Raw genomic sequence first — 20911 nt, 5'->3', positions numbered from 1 at the left:
ACAAATGAAAAATACACATGAATCAATATCAAATGGGAACTAGGACTCCGACATAAAAACAAAGGATATCCAATCAAAAATAGTGAGGGGTCCTAAAAAAACAAATAGGATGAAAAAATGAAAGTCAAATAAATAGTCAATGAAAAATCCAAAAATTGATGCTCAACAAAGGTGGGATGAAGAACAAAGTCAGTGCAAAAATCGGTGAAAAAAGACAAAAAGAAGGCAGGCATAAAAAGTTAATCCATTTGTTATCCAAATTGTGACCAATAGGTGATCCAAATATATCGCAAACGTGGATAACAAGATGTACTGTTATTTGACCAAAATACCCTGCCTAATAAGAAATTGGGCCATGATATTATGATAATGTCATATACTGTACACATGTATGAATATACATCAAGATCCGTTGAGTCCAAAATAGGGCACTCGAAACCTCCAATATACAAAGATGGTCTAAACAGTGACCGTGCTCTGTATTATAGTTTATTTTATTTTTATTTTTAGTTATTTTTATTTTTAGTTATTTTTATTTTTAGTTACTTTCGTTTACTATAAGTGCTGCAAAATACATTTAAGAGATACATATGGCATCTCCAACTGACAATTGTGTTTCTTTTTGCAAGTACCCAAAAGGCAGGGGGTCTGGGGTTATCGCCGCTAATTGGTTAGCATGCTGCAACAGTTGTTTAATCAGGTGAGGATACAGAGGCATGCCAGTCTGGTCCGTAAACCGGAAGTGAAGTCACGACTTTCGCTTTCCGTTTTTTGATACATCCAAATACATGCAATAATGTTGCCATTAGCACGTTCACTGATAAACCCCTTATATGACAGAAATATATTGACAAATAATCCATATATCTAACAAATTAAACCGAGCGGAACCGGAAGTGGAATGTTCTGTAAGCCACATCCGGGTATTCCAGTAAACCCCTATTTAAAGATGCTTTGCTTACCACAGGATCAGTCTTGAAAAAGGTCTTTTTAGGACCGAAACGCGTAGACCCTTTGGTAAGCATCTTTTCAACTTGATTAATACTATTTCTTACTGTATTACGCTATGTTGTTATTTTGGGTTGCAGGAATCTACTAGGGACGACAATATTGAGCCGCTGATTGCCTAAAGTTCATTGGGATCCCTGGAATTTATCTTGTCTCACCCACTACACTTTGTTTTATATTCTTTTTTTCACCTGGCTTTTGTTGTGATTAGACTTTACATTTTTTATCACCCTTGCGATATATTTGGATCACCTATTGGTCACAATTTGGATAACAAATGGATTAACTTTTTATGCCTGCCTTCTTTTTGTCTTTTTTCACCGATTTTTGCACTGACTTTGTTCTTCATCCCACCTTTGTTGAGCATCAATTTTTGGATTTTTCATTGACTATTTATTTGACTTTCATTTTTTCATCCTATTTGTTTTTTTAGGACCCCTCACTATTTTTGATTGGATATCCTTTGTTTTTATGTCGGAGTCCTAGTTCCCATTTGATATTGATTCATGTGTATTTTTCATTTGTGATTTTACATCCAGTTTTATTATTTTGACTGTGTTGCACTCTCTCACATTCCACCTGTAACCTATTTTACTGTGTTATATTTTGCTACATTGTATTCGCTCTCTGGTAGCTCTCAAGCATCCACATCCAGGTCTACTCTTAAAAGGGTTCTTCTCAAAATTTTGCACCACTGTGCACGCACCTCCCACACTTCACCACAGTGTACACTATATATGGATCCATAACCCACTCCACGAACCCACCACATTATACCCATTGAATTCTCAGACAGCGCTACCTACCTTTTTATGTACCCTAGATTAATTACATGATTGCCAAGTTATTTCTGAATTTATAGTCTTTTAAATCCACTTACCGTCCTATGGTTTTACATATGTTTTAATACTTGTTTGGCAAATTTTGCCACTACTTAACTTGGTTTTATCTTATTATTATTTTATCTGATTGTAATAAATCCACATTTTTAAACGTATCGGCAGTTTTGTATATTTGTCCCTTGGCCTCTGGCGCTGTACCGATCCCTGTTTCTCACTCCTGAATGTTGCACAATCTTTTTGTATGCAGTTCTGAGGCACCACTTACTATAGTGCATGTGCAAACAAACAATGTATACGTATATAAGTTTGTGTCAGATTAAAGTACATTTTTAAAATCAGCTGCTCATTTAAAATTTAGAGTGTTATTGTATTGTTATTATGCAATTCAAGATCAAGGCTGTGAAATTGAAGAAGTCCTAATATGCTGTGAAAGTCCACTTGAAAAAAGTGCTTTCTGACCATTTTCTAATTGTTTCAATGCAAAGTATTGGAATTAATTTGTCTCAAAGTTACTGATCGGTCTACTTGTGTTTTTCTAATGGATTGGAATGACTCAGTTTAAAACTCTAGACTAGACAGTCTATATTGTCCTATTGGATTGGAAACTATACTTATGAAAGTCAACATTATGGGCTATAGTACAAGTGGAGAACAATCAAAAGCTTGGGGTGTGTTATCTTGTGCTTGGTCCTGAGCTAAAAATAACACACAATTTAGGGCCAGATTATGAGTGGCGCACTAATGGTTACATGCAAGCGATAAAGGGTTTATTGCGGCTGTTTGTGCACATCAGGTTTTTAGCTTGAATTACAAGCTGAAACTAAATGCAATCGATTGAGCGCAACGCACATTACACTAGAATGATTACTACCTTCTCAGAGCTCTGGTTAGCTGCTTTGCGAAACAAAAAAGTGTTACAAAACACAGCAAACATACATCACAGTATAGTTACACTCATAATAATAATATCTGATAAAAATGATAAAAATAATACTGCAGACAAAAGTTATAAGGGCTCAAAGATATGAGGTCTCAGGTATTAGAAAATAAAGCAGGCAAAGGGCTTTAACCTAGAGATACATACATATACATGTCTAAAGATGTCTATGTATGTATTTATGTTTATATGTGTGTACATATGTATTTATGTATTTATAAGTGTATATATATATGTATTTACAGATATATATGCACATATAAATACATAAATACATATGCACACATATGTATATATATATATATATATATATATATATATATATATATATATGCATTGGAGATCTTTGCAGTTAAGTAGATGAAAATATGTAAAAACATATTTATGCAATATTCATATTTAATAAAGTGTTATACTGTGTATTTACTGTAAATATTGTAAAACTGTACTGTAAAAAGTTCTGCACATAGGGGAATACGTTCTAAGTATTTTTAAATAGATATTTCTATACAGTATACATATACTGTATCTATACCTACATATAAGTATATATATATATATATATATATATTTATATCAGTGTTAATTTTAACGGCAAATATTGATTTAGTCTTAGTTTTAATCTTTTGACTAAAATGCCATTTTAGTTTTAGTCGTATTTTAGTCATCTGAATTGTTTTAGTTTTAGTCTAGTTTTAGTCGACTAAATCTTCAATAGATTTTAGTAGACTAAAATCTAAGGGGTTTAGTTAAAGTGTAATGCATTATTTAAGCATTTCTCTATAATTTGCAAACTGATTATATACTCCAGGAGTAAACATAACACTTGTTATTATTTATGGTATTAAGGTTTAAACATGCAATACAGACACAGATTTAGTTCTCTTTTAATAATTAAAAAAAGTATCAAGTAACTCAACACAACAAAAAGTTTCTACAGCTAGCACAGGCATAGCATAACTTAAACCCATACTCGTGGGTTATGCTTATTTCTATAGGAAGAATCAATTGATTGTTCACAGATTCAAAAACATTGCGGCAACAATATTAGCACTGCTCTAGAACTTCCAAACTCATTATATACTCCTGGAGTAAAGTTTTATTAACCTGTTTTTATTTATGGTATTAAGGTTTGAACATGCAATACAGATTTAACAGATGTAACTGTTGTGATATATAACATGTCTTTATTTATCTTAAAATTTAATAAAATTTAGTTTAGTAAATTTGGCAAAAGAGCAGTAATTAGATATGGATTGATTATAACAACTTGCATAAAATGTTTTTGTCAGCAAATTTTTTTATTTAGTTTTAGTCATAGTCTTTTGACTAAAATGTCATTTTGATTCAGCTTTAGTCATAGTCTTTTGACTAAAATGCCATTTTAGTTTTTGTCGTATTTTAGTCTTTAGAAATTCTTTAAAAACAGTTTACTTTAAGCTCATAAAATAAGCACAACCCAGCGCGTGCATAAAGCTTGCTTCTAGTGTAGTTAACGCACGAGCAGGAGCGTTAAATAGCGCTCAACTTGTAATCTGGCCCATAGTGTTTTTTTGAGAGCTAGAGTAATCCATTATTATATTATATAATATTATAGCACAGAGCTACATGATAAGTGACTTGCTTATCGCTCCATCGGCTTAGCAAACCATTGACATAGCTTAAGCATTATCTTACATGAACTTGACTGCCCCCCATATAAGTCTATTATGTGAGAGATTTAGCACACTCAGACTATTGCTCAAGCACTAAAAATAACTGAGTATAAGTGCAAAAATAGAAGCGCTATTGACTGCGTCCGAGCAATGTTAAAGCACAATATATATGCACTCCACTTGTAATCTAGGCCTATATTTGAATATTTATTCAAAGAAAGAATCAATGTGAAACCACATTTAAATATTCTAATTTTACATTAGATAAAAGATAAAATTACAAGTTAACACAAAAATAAATAAATAAATATTTATTTAGTATGAACAACTGCGGCCAAAATGTGTTATCTTTAATGAATGTGCAAAAAAAATGAGTCTCTTATAAAAGTGGATATGAGGAGAGAAGCTCATGGTCCTGAACAAAGATACGTTGTTAGTAAGGTGTAAGATTATCAAAACAAATAATATTCTGAGAGATACCAAATAACTAGGTATGATATTTTATATACAAGAAAGTGACAGTGTATGAGTGCAAGTGAACAGAGCAAAATAAAGCTATGATACGTAAAGAAGGAAATGCACAATAGAAAACTTGACATAAATAATTTCTAATAACTTGAAACGACTTGCTTAAGCTGTCGTCATATCACAAGTTCCCTCTTATTTCAATGACTGAAACAAATAAAATTGTTTATCTATTGCTTTGTTTCTTAATTGTATAGTTTATTTTCCTGTCAGCAAAAATATTTATTATCTAACGCAATTTATATTGTTTGTGCTTTGTTTATAAACATATTGAATTTTTGGCAAGTCCACTTCACACAGCAAACTGTTTGAATATTGCATTTTTTTTTTAATTTATAAAAAAAAAAAGGAATTAATGAAATCTTCAAAATAAAAAACATACAGACATAACTGTTTTGATTTTTAATTAATAAATATTTAATTGTTTTTATAAAGCTATCCAACAAATTAATACTAATTACCAAAGCTTCTTGTGAGATACCATATGCTGTCCCTTTAATAAGTGTTGACACTAAAATCCCTGCATTTTACAGGTTTTTAATTTATACCCAGTCTGAATATAGAAAATTCAGATGTTCTGGATTTAATACCATATACGTAATACTGATGTGCTAAAATTTTCAAACAGAAGCACTTCTTATGAAAATGAATGCCATAGGTAAGAAAGCCAAAGTATACGCAAGATGTTTTCATATTAAAACTATAAATGATTTGATTATACCCCATATTTAGAAAATTGGGCCTTATTCTTAATCCACATCCAAAAGGTTTCTTATCTCTGTACTAATTTTAAATGGACATTAAGAGACATAGCTACAATGACATGGAAATGATGCACAGTGGAGGCTCCTCAATAGGGACAGTAGGGGCATCACCCCACATTTTGGGGGCAAAAATTTAATAAAATGCTATTGTAAAGCTGGACAAGCAGGTTATTATTTTTCAGGAGTTGGGTAGGGGTTGGGGTTAGTTTAAAATAATAATAATAATAATAAAAAAATGTATAACAAAAAAAATCTACTGTACTGTCAGAAGAAAGGGAGTTTTTTTTTTTAATTTGCTCTGTCTCAGAGCACTTTACACATGCTTAGTCTGTTCCTATTAGACGTTTGTCACAAGACCCATTACATTTCTGCATGTCTCAGCACAGACGACCTTGGGGGAAAAAGAGGGCTACTAATCTCTCATTGGAAGACAGCACAGGTGATGGGTTTACACATTTTGCATAACCTGAGGACATGACTCGCAGCAAATTACAACACAAGCATAGTGACAGTAGCATCTGCTGCAAAACTGCTGCATAGAGGAATTTGCTGCTGAGTGTCATCATGCCCATTGGGATGGAAAGGCAACACATTCTTTGTACTGAAGTGCAGTCTCTATCCTCAAAGCTTACCCCCTGACCACGTTCCATTCCCTCTTGATTACATTCCTCAAAATTATTAACCCCTTAACCACCATTTCATTTCCCACACCATGTTTTCAGAGAGTGCGCAAATCTTTCCCCACCAGCCTCATGCCCCATTCTATCATGTCAGCGATGGGGGATAAAGTTGCTTGGTTGGTCTTGAAAAAGAATGGCTCTGCACAGTGGCTGTGACAGTTTGCTTGAGTGATGATGTTGTCAGCAGATACCAATATCTGGGTTGTAACTTGCAAGTATTTTTGGAGCGGTTGACAGTTATTTCTCCTGTGTTTACTGTGGCTGAGAGGTCACCATCTCTGTATTAACAGAGGTTCCTAAGCAAACAGTGCTGCACTAAGGAGGTTTATTTATTTGCAACAGTGTTTACATTTCAAACTACCCACACAAGCCTTTTTTTCCTGTGATAAAAAAGCAGCTCTCAGCTTAGATGTCGCTGCACATTTCTTGAGAAGCCATTGTCTGTGTTTCTCTGTGTGTTTGCATACAGAGATAATCTCATTACGAATACACTTGTTCCTCTGTATGTGTATTCTATTATAAATAATAGCTGTGCTGGAATCATTTTGTAATATCATTTGTGGAAACAATTGTTAACCTCCAATGTGAAGGGCAAATTTTACTGTTAAAGCTGTCTGTGCATCTTTAATCTCTGTGGAGGAGAGGGATCTGGTGAGTGATTATGCTTTCCTTGTCCTTGGGTGAAAAATCTGTATACTGTTGAGATTTGGGAACATTTCTAAAATGGCAATTATAATGAAAAAATGGCATGCCCTTATTCATTAGAGCATGTAATTTAATTACTAGCAACCCTCCAACTTTATGTGTTTAACACCTGAAAATGGGTTAACACATAGTTAAAGTACTGCCCGAGAGTTGCAGAAACTGCCTCTGACCCAATCAGCAGTGGTGGTTGCACAGCTAGGTACTTTAACTATGTGTTTACCACCTTTGTGAGCGTTAAACACAAAGGGCCAGATTACGAGTGGTGAATTAACAATTACATGCATGCGATAAGGGGTTTATTGGGGGTGTTTGCACACATCAAATTTTCTGCTCGTATAATAAGTTGAAAGTAAATGTGATCACCTGAGCACAATCGCAATTTATGGTAGAATGATTGCCACGTCCTCAGAGCGCTGGTTAACTGTTTTGCGAAACAAAAAAATGTCACAAAAACGGCTTTAACACTGAGATACATATATATATATTTATGTGTGTACAGATGTATTTATGTATTTATATATGTATTTACAGACATATATACACATATAAACACATACATACATATGTACACACACATATATATATATATATATATATATATATATATATAAGTGCATTGGAGACCTTTGCAGTTAAGAAGATAAAAACAAGTAAAACATATTATGCAATATTCATATTTAATAAAGTGTTATACTGTGTATTACCGTGAATATTTCGCATTCCAATGTTCTGTACATAAAAAAATAAGTATTTCTAAATATTCCTATATATCTGTATATGCTTATACCTATATATAATCATATATATATATATATATATATATATATAGGTATAGATTTATATTGTACAATAAAAACATTATATATATATATATATATATATATATATATATATATATATATATATATATATATATATATATATATATACAGTGAGGGAAAACATTATTTGATTCCCTGCTGATTTTGTTCGCTTGCCCACTAATAAAGCAATGATCAGTCTATAATTGTAATACAGTAGTAAGTTTATTTGAACAGTGAGAGTCAGAAAAATAACAAACAAAATCCAGAAAAATGCATTTAAAAAAAGTTATAAATTGATATGCATTTTAATGAGTGAAATAAGTATTTGACCCCTTTGCAAAACATGACTTCCTTGTTGGCAATCACAGAGGTAAGAAATTGTAGTTGGCCACCAGGTTTGCACACATCTCGGGAGGGATTTTGTCCCACTCCTCTTTGCAGATCCTCCTCCAAACACGGCGAGTTGAGTTGATGCCAAATAGCTCGATTTTGATCTCATCTGACCACAACACTTTCAGCCAATTCTCCACTGAATCATTCAGATGTTCATTGGCAAGCTTCAGACGGGCCTGTACATGTGCTTTCTTGAGCAGGGGGACCCTGCGGGTGCTGTAGTATTTCAGTCCTTCACAACGTAGTGTGTTAACACTTGTTTTCTTGTTGACTATAGCGCTAGCTGTCTTGAGATCATTGACAAGCTCCTCCTGTGTAGTTCTGGGCTGATTCCTCACCGTTCTCATGATAATTGAAACTCCACAAGGTGAGATCTTGCATGGAGCCCCAGACCGAGGGAGATTGACAGTTATTTTGTGTTTCTTCCATATGCGAATAATTGCATCAACTGTTGTCACCTTCTCACCAAGCTGCTTGGTGATGGTCTTGTAGCCCATTCCAGCCTTGCGTAGGTCTGCAATCTTGTCCCTGACATCCTTGGACAGCTCTTTGGCCTTGGCCATGGTGGAGAGTTTGGAATCTGATTGATTAATTGCTTCTGTGGACAGGTGTCTTTTATACAGGTAACAAGCTGAGATTAGGAGCACTACTTTTAAGAGAGTGCTCCTAATCTCAGCTCGTTACCTGTATAAAAGACACCTGGGAGCCAGAAATCTTGCTGATTGTTAGGGGATCAAATACTTATTTCACTCATTAAAATGCAAATAAATTTATAACTTTTTTATCATGTGTTTTTCTGGATTTTGTTGTTGTTATTCTGTTTCTCACTGTTCAAATAAACCTACCATTAAAATTATAGACTGATTATTTCTTTGTCAGTGGGCAAATGTACAAAATCAGCAGGGGATCAAATATTTGTTTCTCTCAATGTATATATAAATATAAATATTTATTTATGAATAAATAGTACACATTCTTGTATGTGAAGAACATTGGAATGTGAAATATTCATATTTTCATGTCAAGTTAGTGCACTTGAGAATATGTGATTGGGTTTGCACGTGAGTTGGGTGTTCCCACTTTTTTTGCTCTATTGACTTCTAGGGGGGAATAGGTTATTACACACGCGTTATTCTGAGTTCGGCTTTTAACACGTGCCGTGTTAATTCATAAAACGAGAGAAAAAAGCTTACTACTAGCAGAGTTATCACTCGAAAAGAAGCGCTAAATGGCACTCTGCTTGTAATCTGGCCCAAAGATTGCAGAGTAGCTAGTGTTAAAATTACACACAATTTTGTGAATTAAAGCATTGTATTATTTCAATAGAATGGCACTTTAAACTTAAAATTGCATCTTAGCAATGATATTAACATGACTAGAATGTGGGAACAGGAATGTTTTTCAGCTTTGCCAGAAAGAAAATTCTCGAATGCGTTAGTGCATTTTATTATTGTCCTATAGCTGTGTTTACCCCTGTTGATCACAAAAAAAAGTAAAAAATATATATATTTGTATTGTGTATCCTGTAATCATTTAAACAACTGTGAGATTACAGTAGACAGGTTCAAATGGGTGGAGCCATCTGAGGGGTGGGGTATTATTTCAAGGGGTGGGGTCTACTGCCCCACCATGTTGAAAATTCACCAACAGCCACTGCTCACCATGCCATTGTTTTCCCCCTGTGTCAGCAGCTCTCTTCTCACTCTCTTTATATAAGCTTTTACTAGTGCCTGTTGGTGAATCTCCACTTGGAATTCAGGTATTCTTCCTTAACAGATCAGTTATTTTGTTGGCTTTTTAACAGCTTTGGGTTAGTGTGAATTAAAGAGAGTGGGTTATTTACATTATAGCAGTGGCTGCATTGCTCTATTTTATTCAAGTGACCTTTTTAATAACTATTAATAACTTTTTAATGTAACTTTTAAACTGTATATAATCATATAGCTACGGACTGTAGTGCTGCTGTAAAGTGAAAACCGCCTTATAGTGAAACAAGGCAGTTTTTTCTTTCTTTTCACTTGAGCGTTTATTAACTTGAAAACATGTTTGAACTAACATATATTAGGTGTGCAATAGTGCTAAGGTTAGTTTTAAACTAGCACAGTACAGTACAGTACAGGTAGCCCTCAGTTTACGCCGGGGTTAGGTTCCAGAAGGAATAGTTGTAAATCAAAACCGTTGTAAATTGAAACCCAGTTTATAATGTAAGTCAATGGGAAGTGAGGGAGATAGGTTCCAGGCCTCTCTCAAAATTGTCATAAGTAACACCTAATACATTATTTTTAATGCTTTGAAATGAAGACTTTAAATGCTAAACAGCATTATAAACCTAATAAAATAATCACACAACACAGACTTCTCTTGCATTTTTCTGCAAACAGTTCTTTCTATACATTCCAATCTGGACTGATTTATAGACAGGAAGATCTTGTTTGAAATCTGCTCGATAGCTCAGGTCTGGTTAAACTGATTAATTTCAGCTTGCTTCGCTTTGCTGCAACACAAGCAGACAGCTACACCTACTGGCTATTTTAATAAATGCACTGCTTCTCAATGCTTTTCAATAGCAGTCACATGACTGGAAAAAAAGGTTGTTATTCTGAAATGGTGTAAATTGAACCGTTGTAAAACGAGGGCCACCTGTATTCAATTAGTATTCAAAAAAACTGTACACTACCTGTAAAATACAACATTTGCCAGATTACAACACTGAGACTATGGGGCCAAATTATCAATGTGCGGATGGACATGATCCACTATAGCAGATCATGTCCGCCGCACATCGATAAATGCCAACAGCATACTCTGTCGGCATTTATCATTGCATAAGCATTTCATTAGAAATGCTTATGCAATGCCGCCCCCTGCACATTCGGGGCCAATCCTCCGCTAGCAGGGGCTGTCCGCCATCTCGGAGGTGGCGGACGAGTTTAGGAGCAGCTTCTTAACTCCTGTTTCCGGGGAGAATGAAGGCTCGCATGGAAACAAATGCATTAAGATGCCTACGGGGCATGATAAATCGGCACCATGGAGTGCACTGCATGACAAAACGGTGCCAGTCGGTTTTCTTGCATACTCACGATGAGTACAGTACTGTTTCAAAATCCTTTGAGGTTGAACTTCAGTTCCATATCAGAGCTGTATTAGTAAAGTGCTGTAAAGTGAGGTATACCTGTACTGATTTCAATGTCCTTTAAAATAATTAAAAAAAAAGATTAAAGATTCACTGCTACTTGCATCCTTCCACTAAAATAATGTAAGAAACTTTAGAATACCATTGTGTTGAACCAAATTATATATATCTTATATTCAAAGCTGGAGATTTTATTAAGAATTTATTTTCAGTCTATGAACAAAGATAAACCTATTATTACATACAAATAACTTACATTACAGTTCTAATTAACTTTATAAAAAAAACACTGAGGAAAACTATGGCTTATTTGATCTCTGAAGCCTCCATATATGTTTTCAAGCTAGGTACTCAGAACTTACTTGGTGTTATACCTGTTGGATAAATACATATTGTATGTGAGATATAATATTGTTCAAACGGTACTTACCAGGCCCTAGGACCATTGTCGCAATTGATTCTCCTACAATCTCTTCCAATGTTTTTGGTTCACGTGTAACCTCTGTCTCCTCTTCATATATATACTCCTCTTCAATAAATCCTTCTACATTCTCTTGGGCACCTTCAATTGGTTCCACTTCTTCAATACGTGTATTGAGACCAGTGATACTGCCATTGAATAATAAATATAGTTATATAATAAATGAAAGTAAGAATATAACAATTTTACTATTTAACTAATTTTCATTCCTTGTAAGAGAAGCACTTAAAAAGACATGAAACCCAATTTTTTCTTTCATGATTCAAATAGAGGATGCAATTTTAAACAACTTTCTATATTACTTATGATATCTAATTTTCTTTGTTCTATTATTATCCTTTGCTGAAAAGCATACCTAGGTATGTTCAGGAGCAGCAATGCACCCTTGGAACCTAACTGCTGATTGGTGGCTGCACATACATGCTTCTTGTCACTGGCTCACCTATGTTCGGCTAGCTCCCAGTAGTGCATTGCTGCTCCTTCAACAAAGATACCAAAAATATTAAGCACATTTGATAATGGAAGTAAATCGGAAAGTTGTTGTATGCTCTCTCTTTATCATGAAATAACGTTTTGGGGTATCATATACCTGTAAATAATGATATAATCAGATTACATAGAGAAAAGTTAGAAGACCTAGGGTGCCTATAACCTAGTCTAAGGATTCCTCTAACTAGCCATCAAATAAAATGCATTTTTAGGGGCCGAATTATCAAGCTCCAAATGGAGCTTGATGCCCGTTGTTTCTGGCAAGACTTCAGGCTCACCGGAAACAGAAGTTATGAAGCAGCGGTCAAAAGACCACTGCTCAATAACCTGTCTGCCTGCTCTGAGGCGGCGGACAGAAATCAACCCGATCGAATATGATCGGGTTGATTGACACCACAAATCTGCAGGGGGCGGTATTGCACAAGCAATTCTGGTGAACTGCTTGTGCAATGATAAATGCCGACAGCGTATGGTGTCGGCATTTATCGATGTGCAGCGGACATGATACGCTACAAAGTATCATGTCCGCTCGCCCTTTGATAAATATGGCCCTTAATCTTTTCTTCACTGATTTTTAAGGGAAGGCAACAAAATACTGTTAATGCAATTCAGTAAATGTTTTGGGGTTTTGTGAGTGAAATTTTTTTTATTTTAAATTAATTACGATAAAATGTTTTCATGCATTAGTGGAATCTGACCTTTGAAGTAAAGGGAAAGATGAGTCTCCACGTCCTCCGCATTCTCCTTGCATACCTGATGGTGGGTATTTATTAAGTTCACCTGGAAATAAAAAAAAAAGTTAGAACATTTAGAACAGTTAGGGTAAGACAAATAAGCAATACAAAGAGTCTCAGTATCAAAAGTGAAGTACAGATGATACATTTAGCGGCTTGTCCAACATTTTTGAAAATGATTTTATGATAGAAAGTTAGAGAGAGTAATGAAAAAGAAATGCAAGGCCTAATTTACAGAAAGTCCTAAACGTATTGGAAACAATTGTCAATATTGTTAACAAGTCTATATAGGAGGAGGAAAGAAGGTAATCTGAGCTTTTAAAAATGAAACAATACTCCTTTTGGAAGATGAGAAATGCAATAAAATGATAAAATATTTAAAGGGATAGTAAACCCCAAAATTTTATTTTATGATTCAGATAGAACATACAATTTTAAACAACTTTCCAATTTATTTCTATTATAAAATTTTCTTCATTCTCTTGTTATCCATTACGGAAGGGACAGCATTGCACTACTGACAGGAAGCTAAAAATATCGATTTAGCCAATCACAAGAGACAAATGTGTGCAGGCACCAATTAGCAGCAGCTCCCACTAGTGTATGATATATTCAAATTCATTTTTTAACAAGGGATACTAAGAGAACGAAGCACATTTGAAAATAGAAGTGAATTTAAAAGTGTCTTAAAATGACATGCTCTATCTGAATCATGTAAGTTTAATTTTGACTTTCCTATCTCTTTAACTAAGGAGCATCAAAGAATTAAATAATCCATAGAACATTAAAATGTATAAAATAAAAAATCCCACAAGCTATTGACCTGGAGGTAGTGATGTCGCGAACATAAAAATTTGAGTTTGAGAACGGCGAACACGAACTTCCGCAAAAGTTTGCGAGCCGGCAAACCGGGCGAACCGCCATAGACTTCAATAGGCAGGTGAATTTTAAAACCCACAGGGACTCTTTCTGGCCACAATAGTAATGAGAAAGTTGTTTCAAGGGGACTAACACCTGGACTGTGGCATGCCGGAGGGGGATCCATGGCAAAACTCCCATGGAAAATTACATAGTTGATGCAGAGTCTGGTTTTAATCCATAAAGGGCATAAATCACCTAACATTCCTAAATTGTTTGGAATAACGTGCTTTAAAACATCAGGTATGATGTTGTATCGATCGGGTAGTGTAAGGGTTACGCCCGCTTCACAGTGCGCAGTGTAGGTGATATACCTGCCCTGACCATGCTTTGCAGACCAGGTATCAGTGGTCAGATGGACCCTTGCCCCAACACTGTGTGCCAGACATGCCATTATAGCAGACATATGGCTTTGGCGTTGCTTTTTGGTAATTAGAAGGCTGCTAAATGCCACTGCGCACCACACATGTTTTATGCCCAGCATTGAAGGGGTTAATTAGGGAGCATGTAGGCAGCTTGTAGAGTTAATTTTAGCTTAAGTGTAGTGTAGTAGACAACCCAAAGTATTGATCTAGGCCCATTTTGGTATATTTAATGCCACCATTTCACCGCCAAATGCGATCAAATAAAAAAAAATTGTTCACTTTTTCACAAACTTTAGGTTTCTCACAGAAATTATTTACAAACAACTTATGCAATTATGGCATAAATGGTTGTAAATGCTTCTCTGGGATCCCCTTTGTTCAGAAATAGCAGACTTATATGGCTTTGGCGTTGCTTTTTGGTAATTAGAAGGCTGCTAAATGCCACTGCGCACCACACGTGTTTTATGCCCAGCAGTGAAGGGGTTAATTAGGGAGCATGTAGGGAGCTTGTAGAGTTAATTTTAGCTTAAGTGTAGTGTAGTAGAAAACCCAAAGTATTGATCTAGTCCCATTTTGGTATATTTCATGCCGCCATTTCACTGCCAAATGCGATCAAATTTAAAAAAAACTTAAATTTTTTGCAATTTTAGGTTTCTCACTGAAATTATTTACAAACAGCTTGTGCAATTATGGCACAAATGGTTGTAAATCCTTCTCTGGGATCCCCTTTGTTCAGAAATAGCAGACATATAAGACTTTGGCGTTGCTTTCTGGTAATTAGAAGGCCGCTAAATGCTGCTGCACATCACACGTGTATTATGGCTAGAAGTGAAGGGGTTAATTAGGTAGTTTGTAGGGATCTTGCAGGGTTAATTTTAGCTTTAGTGTAGAGATCAGCCTCCCACCTGACACATCAGACCCCCTGATCCCTCCCAAACAGCTCCCTTCCCTCCCCCCATCCCACAATTGTCCCCGCCATCTTAAGTTCTGGCAGAAAGTCTGCCAGTACTAAAATAAAAGGTTTTTACATTTTTTTTTTATTTTTTTTTAGCATATTTACATATGCTGTGGTGTAGCATCCCCCCTTAGCCCCCAACCTCCCGGATGCCCCCCAAAACAGCTCGCTAACCCTCCCCATCTGCCGGCTTGGCGGCCATCTTGGGGACTGGCAGCTGTCTGCTATTATTTCACAGTCAAAAAAGTGTTGTTTTTTTTTAAATGTACACTACTGTTACACCAGATATGAGTGGTGGCACTGGGCAAGTGGGCACAGTATACGCTGTGAGTCTGACACACATGCTGGCAGGCAGGCAACTGCAATTAGATTACACAGGAAAAAAAAAAAAAGCAGACTGATGTTCTAGCCCTAAAAAGGGCTTTTTGGGGTGCTGTCCTTACAGCAGAGATCAGATGAGTCCTTCAGGACTGTAGAGGACACTGAATACACTAGCCTAGCTATCGATTTCCCTATTAAATCAGCAGCAGCTACACTGTCCCTCCTCTGACTAAGAATGCAGCTTCCGAATGAATCTAAAATGGATGCTGTCCAGGAGGTGGGAGGGTCTGGGAGGGAGGGTCTGCTGCTGATTGGCTGTAATGTGTCTTCTGACTGTGAGGTACAGGGTCAAAGTTTACTCAATGATGAGGAATAGGGGGCGGACCGAACATCGCATATGTTCACCGTCCGCGGCGAACGCGAACATGCTATGTTCGCCGAGAACTATTCGCCGGCGAACTATTTGCGACATTACTACCTGGAGGCTTATCAACATGTCAATATATTCCTACATAGTTGGAAAGCATACTAGAAGTCTGAGTTCATATCCTAAAATTTTATTTGACTTGAAATTAGAAACACGCTACATATTGGTTACAGATATTAGCTGGCTTATTGTATGCTTGCTTTATACATGGGCTGGGGCAGTCATTTTTTTCAATGCTGTCATTCCAAAAGATTTCTACTCGATTCTACAAATGATACCAATAATTTTAATCTCAATGGAATATTATTATAGATTTACAGTTATACCACTAATTTTATAGCTTATGATGTACTCTCATAAAAATATTGAGAATGTGAGCTTTTCCCCCATGTTTTAATAGTTTGTTAATGCCTGCTCTGATTACTATGGCCTAGATTACGAGTTTTGCGTTAGCTTTAAAAAGCAGCGTTGGCCGGTCCTAATGCTGCTTTTTAACGCCCGCTGGTATTAGGAGCCTTGAAGTTACAGGTGTACCGCTCACTTTTTTGGCCAGACTCTGAAATACCGCAAATCCACTTACGTTAAGTGCATATCCTATATTTTCAATGGGACTTGAATAGCGCCGGTATTATGAGTCTTCCAAAAGTGAGCGGTAGACCCTCTCCTGTCAAGCCTGGTACCGCATTTTAAAGTCAGTAGTTAAAAGTTTTACACTACAACGCTGTAGCATAAAACTCTTAACTTAAGTTCTAAAAAGTACACTAACACCCATAAACTACCTATTAACCCCTAAACCGAGGCCCCCCCACATCGCAAACACTAAAATACATTTTTTAACCCCTAATCTGCTGAACTGGACATCGCCGCCACTATAATAAATATATGAACCCCTAAACCGCCGCACTCCCGCATCGCAAACATTAGTTAAATATTATTAACCCCTAACATCGCCGACACCTACCTACATTTATTAACCCCTAATCTGCCGCCCCCAACGTCGCCGCTACTATATTAAAGTTATTAACCCATAAATCTAAGTCTAACCCTAACACCCCCTAACTTAAATATAATTTAAATAAATCTAAATAAAATTACTATCATTACCTCAATTATTCCTATTTAAAACTAAATACTTACCTGTAAAATAAACCCGAATATAGCTACAATATAACTAATAGTTACATTGTAGCTAGCTTAGGTTTTATTTTTATTTTACAGGCAAGTTTGTATTTATTTTAACTAGGTAGAATAGTTATTAAATAGTTATTAACTATTTAATAACTACCTAGTTAAAATAAAGACAAATTTACCTGTAAAATAAAACCTAACCTAAGTTACAATTACACCTAACACTACACTACAATTAAATTAATTACCTAAATTAAATACAATTAAGATTAAGGTTTTATTTTACAGGTAAATTTGTCTTTATTTTAACTAGGTAGTTGTTAAATAGTTAATAACTATTTAATAACTATTCTACCTAGTTAAAATAAATACAAACTTGCCTGTAAAATAAAAATAAACCCTAAGCTAGATACAATGTAACTATTAGTTATATTGTAGCTAGCTTAGGGTTTATTTTATAGGTAAGTATTTAGTTTTAAATAGGAACTATTTAGTTAATTGTAGTAATTTTATTTAGATTTATTTAAATTAAGTTAGGGGGGTTAGGGTTAGAGTTAGGTTTAGGGGTTAATATGTTTATTATAGTGGTGGCGACGTTGGGGGCGGCAGATTAGGGGTTAATAAATATAATGTAGGGTTCGGCGATGTTGGGGGCAGCAGATTAGGGGTTCATAAGTATAATGTAGGTGGCGGCGGTGTCCGGAGCGGCAGATTAGGGGTTAATTAATAATATAATGTAGGTGTCAGCGATTTTGGGGGTGGCAGATTAGGGGTTAATAAGTGTAAGATTAGGGGTGTTTAGACTCGGGGTTCATGTTAGGCTGTTAGTTGTAGACATAACTTTTATTTCCCAATAGGAATCAATGGGGCTGCGTTAGGAGCTTTACGCTGCTTATCGTGTACGAGCACGATCAGCCACCTCACCGCTAACGTAAGCAGCGCTGGTATTGAGGTGAGATGTGGAGAAAAATTTTGCTCACTTTATGTATATTTTTTTTATATTGTAGAGATATATTTGTTTTATTTCAAAATTGTTATTATTTTGTTTTTTTCAGTGCATTTGTTTTACAGATATCATAAATTATAATGCCAAAGGGATATTAATGTTCTCAAAGGTTGCAATTGTTTCCCGCTTAGGACTAGATTATGAGTGTAGGGCTATTCGTCGGGTTGCGCTCGTATCAATTGTTGAAAGTATAAATTTTGCATGCAAGCGAAACCCGGCACGTGCAAAAAGAGTAATGGCTAGATTACGAGTTGTGCATTAAGGTAAAAAAGCAGCGTTAAGAGGTCCTAACGCTGCATTTTTATGCCTGCTGGTATTACGAGTCTTGAAGGTTTAGGGTCACCGCACACTTATTTGGCCTCACCGCAAGACGACTTACGTTAACTTCAGAAAGTCTTTTTTCTATGGGACTTCCATAGCGCCGGTATTATGAGTCTGTCCTGGGAGGCCAAAAAGTGAGTGGTACACCCTACCCCATCAAGAGTCCTAACGCATTTAAAAGTCAGTAGTTAAGAGTTTTATGGTACAACGCCGTAACATAAAACTCATAACTAAAGTGCTAAAAAGTACACTAACACCCATAAACTACCTAACCCCTAAACCGAGGCCCTCCTGCATCGCAAACTCTAAAATTAAATTTTTAACCCCTAATCTGCCGCTCCGGACACCACCGCCACCTACATTATATTTATGAACCCCTAATCTGCTGCCCCCAACATTGCTGCCACCTACATTATATTTATTAACCCCTAATCTGCCGCCCCCAATGTTGCCGCAACCTACCTACACTTATTAACCCCTAATCTGCCCCCAATGCCGCCGCCACTATAATAAACATATTAACCCCTAAACCGCCACACTCCCACCTCACAAACATTAGTTAAATATTATTAACCCCTAATCTGCCATCCCTAACATCGCCGCCACCTACATACACTTATTAACCTCTAATCTGCCGCCCCCAATGTTGCCGCCACTATACTAAATGTATTAACCCCTAAACCTAAGTCTAACCCTAACCCCTAACACCCCCTAACTTAAATATAATTACAATAAATCTAAATAAAAATTCCTATCATTACCTAAATTATTCCTATTTAAAACTAAATACTTACCTATAAAATAAACCCTAAACTAGCTACAATATAACTAATAGTTACATTGTAGCTAGCTTAGGGTTTATTTTTATTTTACAGGCAAGTTTGTATTTATTTTAACTAGGTATAATAGTTATTAAATAGTTAATAACTATTTAATAACTACCTAGCTAAAATAAATACAAAAGTACCTGTAAAATAAAACATAACCTAAGTTACAATAACACTTAACACTTCACTATAATTAAATAAATTTACTAAATTAAATTCAATTACCTAAATTAAATTAAATTAGCTAAAGTACAAAAAACCCCCACTAAATTACAGAAAATAATAAACAAATTACAGATATTTAAACTAATTACACCTAATCTAATAGCCCTTTCAAATAAAAAAGCCTCCCCAAAATAAAAAACCCCTAGCCTAAACTAAACTACCAATAGCCCTTAAAAGGGCGTTTTGTGGGGCATTGCCCCAAAGTAATCAGCTCTTTTACCTGTAAAAAAAAATATACAAACAACCCCCCCCAACAGTAAAACCCACCACCCACACAAACAACCCCCCAAATAAAATACTATCTAAAAAACCTAAGCTCCCCATTGCCCTGAAAAGGGCATTTGGATGGGCATTGCCGTTAAAAGGGCAGTTAGCTCTTTTGCAGGCCCAAACCCTAACCTAACAATAAAACCCACCCATTACACCCTTAAAAAAACCTAATACTAACCCTCTGAAGATCGACTTACAGTTCTGAAATAGGTTGTGTTCCTCACAGCGTCTCCTCTGTATCCAACTAGCTCCCCAGAAAAAGTAAGACACCTAGTTTGTCTATAGATATTGAATAATGTATAATTTAGAATCTAGGGAGCGCCTCAAAGTGGGCTGGGATATATATGCACATGAAACGTTGATAAGATTTATGAGAAAATGCACAGGTTTATTTATACATACACGATAAAAACAGTTAAAAATGTAGAAAATATATGAAATTGCAATCAGATTGAGTTGAAATTATTCAATTTATTAGATGTATATCCTCTTAAACATTAACTTATATAGTATCAAACAGGGTGGTGATACATAAGTGTAAAAGAGTAAAACATATAAAAAGAAGTCATTCATGGATCCATGAGTACAATAAAAAATTGAATAAAACCATATAACAGGTACAGAAATGCAATCTTCAAAAATTAAAACGCTAAAAACATATAATACAATAAGTTAACGATTCCTAAATATCATAAGTGTGTAGTGTCTCCTATGTGTGTTAGACAATCCCTGATATCAGGGGTAAGTAGTTCCAAGTTCCTTGGGGGCAATTCTGCCCTATGGTGAGTCGATCCTAAAGGTGATAGCTGTGAAGGTGTCCAAGAAGTCTGACTTGGTGGGGGGTGATGTAAAATATAAAAATGTAAAAAATGTAAAAAATATAAAAAATGTGGAAAAAACAAATGGAAAAAAGATATCCTAGTGCTGTGATCAATAGCTATAAAACTCAATAGCAATAAAACTCAAATCCAAAAAATGTGATAAAAGTAAGTAAAAGGT

At 35.5% G+C, this 20911-nt stretch overlaps 1 protein-coding gene across 1 annotated transcript in view; it reads right to left on the bottom strand.

Moving 5' to 3' along the window:
- LOC128660439 (collagen alpha-6(VI) chain-like) overlaps positions 1 to 20911 on the bottom strand; it is a 534497-nt gene that overhangs the window by 61342 nt on the left and 452244 nt on the right. Inside the window, exons 39-40 of the mRNA XM_053714286.1 lie at positions 13114 to 13195; positions 11876 to 12054 (exon numbers count right to left, since the gene is read on the bottom strand). Of these exons, the coding sequence (XP_053570261.1) occupies positions 11876 to 12054; positions 13114 to 13195 (261 nt within the window). The remainder of the gene's footprint in view (positions 1 to 11875; positions 12055 to 13113; positions 13196 to 20911) is intronic.

Source organism: Bombina bombina, chromosome 5, assembly GCF_027579735.1.
Source record: "Bombina bombina isolate aBomBom1 chromosome 5, aBomBom1.pri, whole genome shotgun sequence".
NCBI classification, from domain to species: domain Eukaryota; kingdom Metazoa; phylum Chordata; class Amphibia; order Anura; family Bombinatoridae; genus Bombina; species Bombina bombina.
Note: the sequence above shows the minus strand (reverse complement) of the source record. Positions and strands in the feature narration are given on the sequence as shown.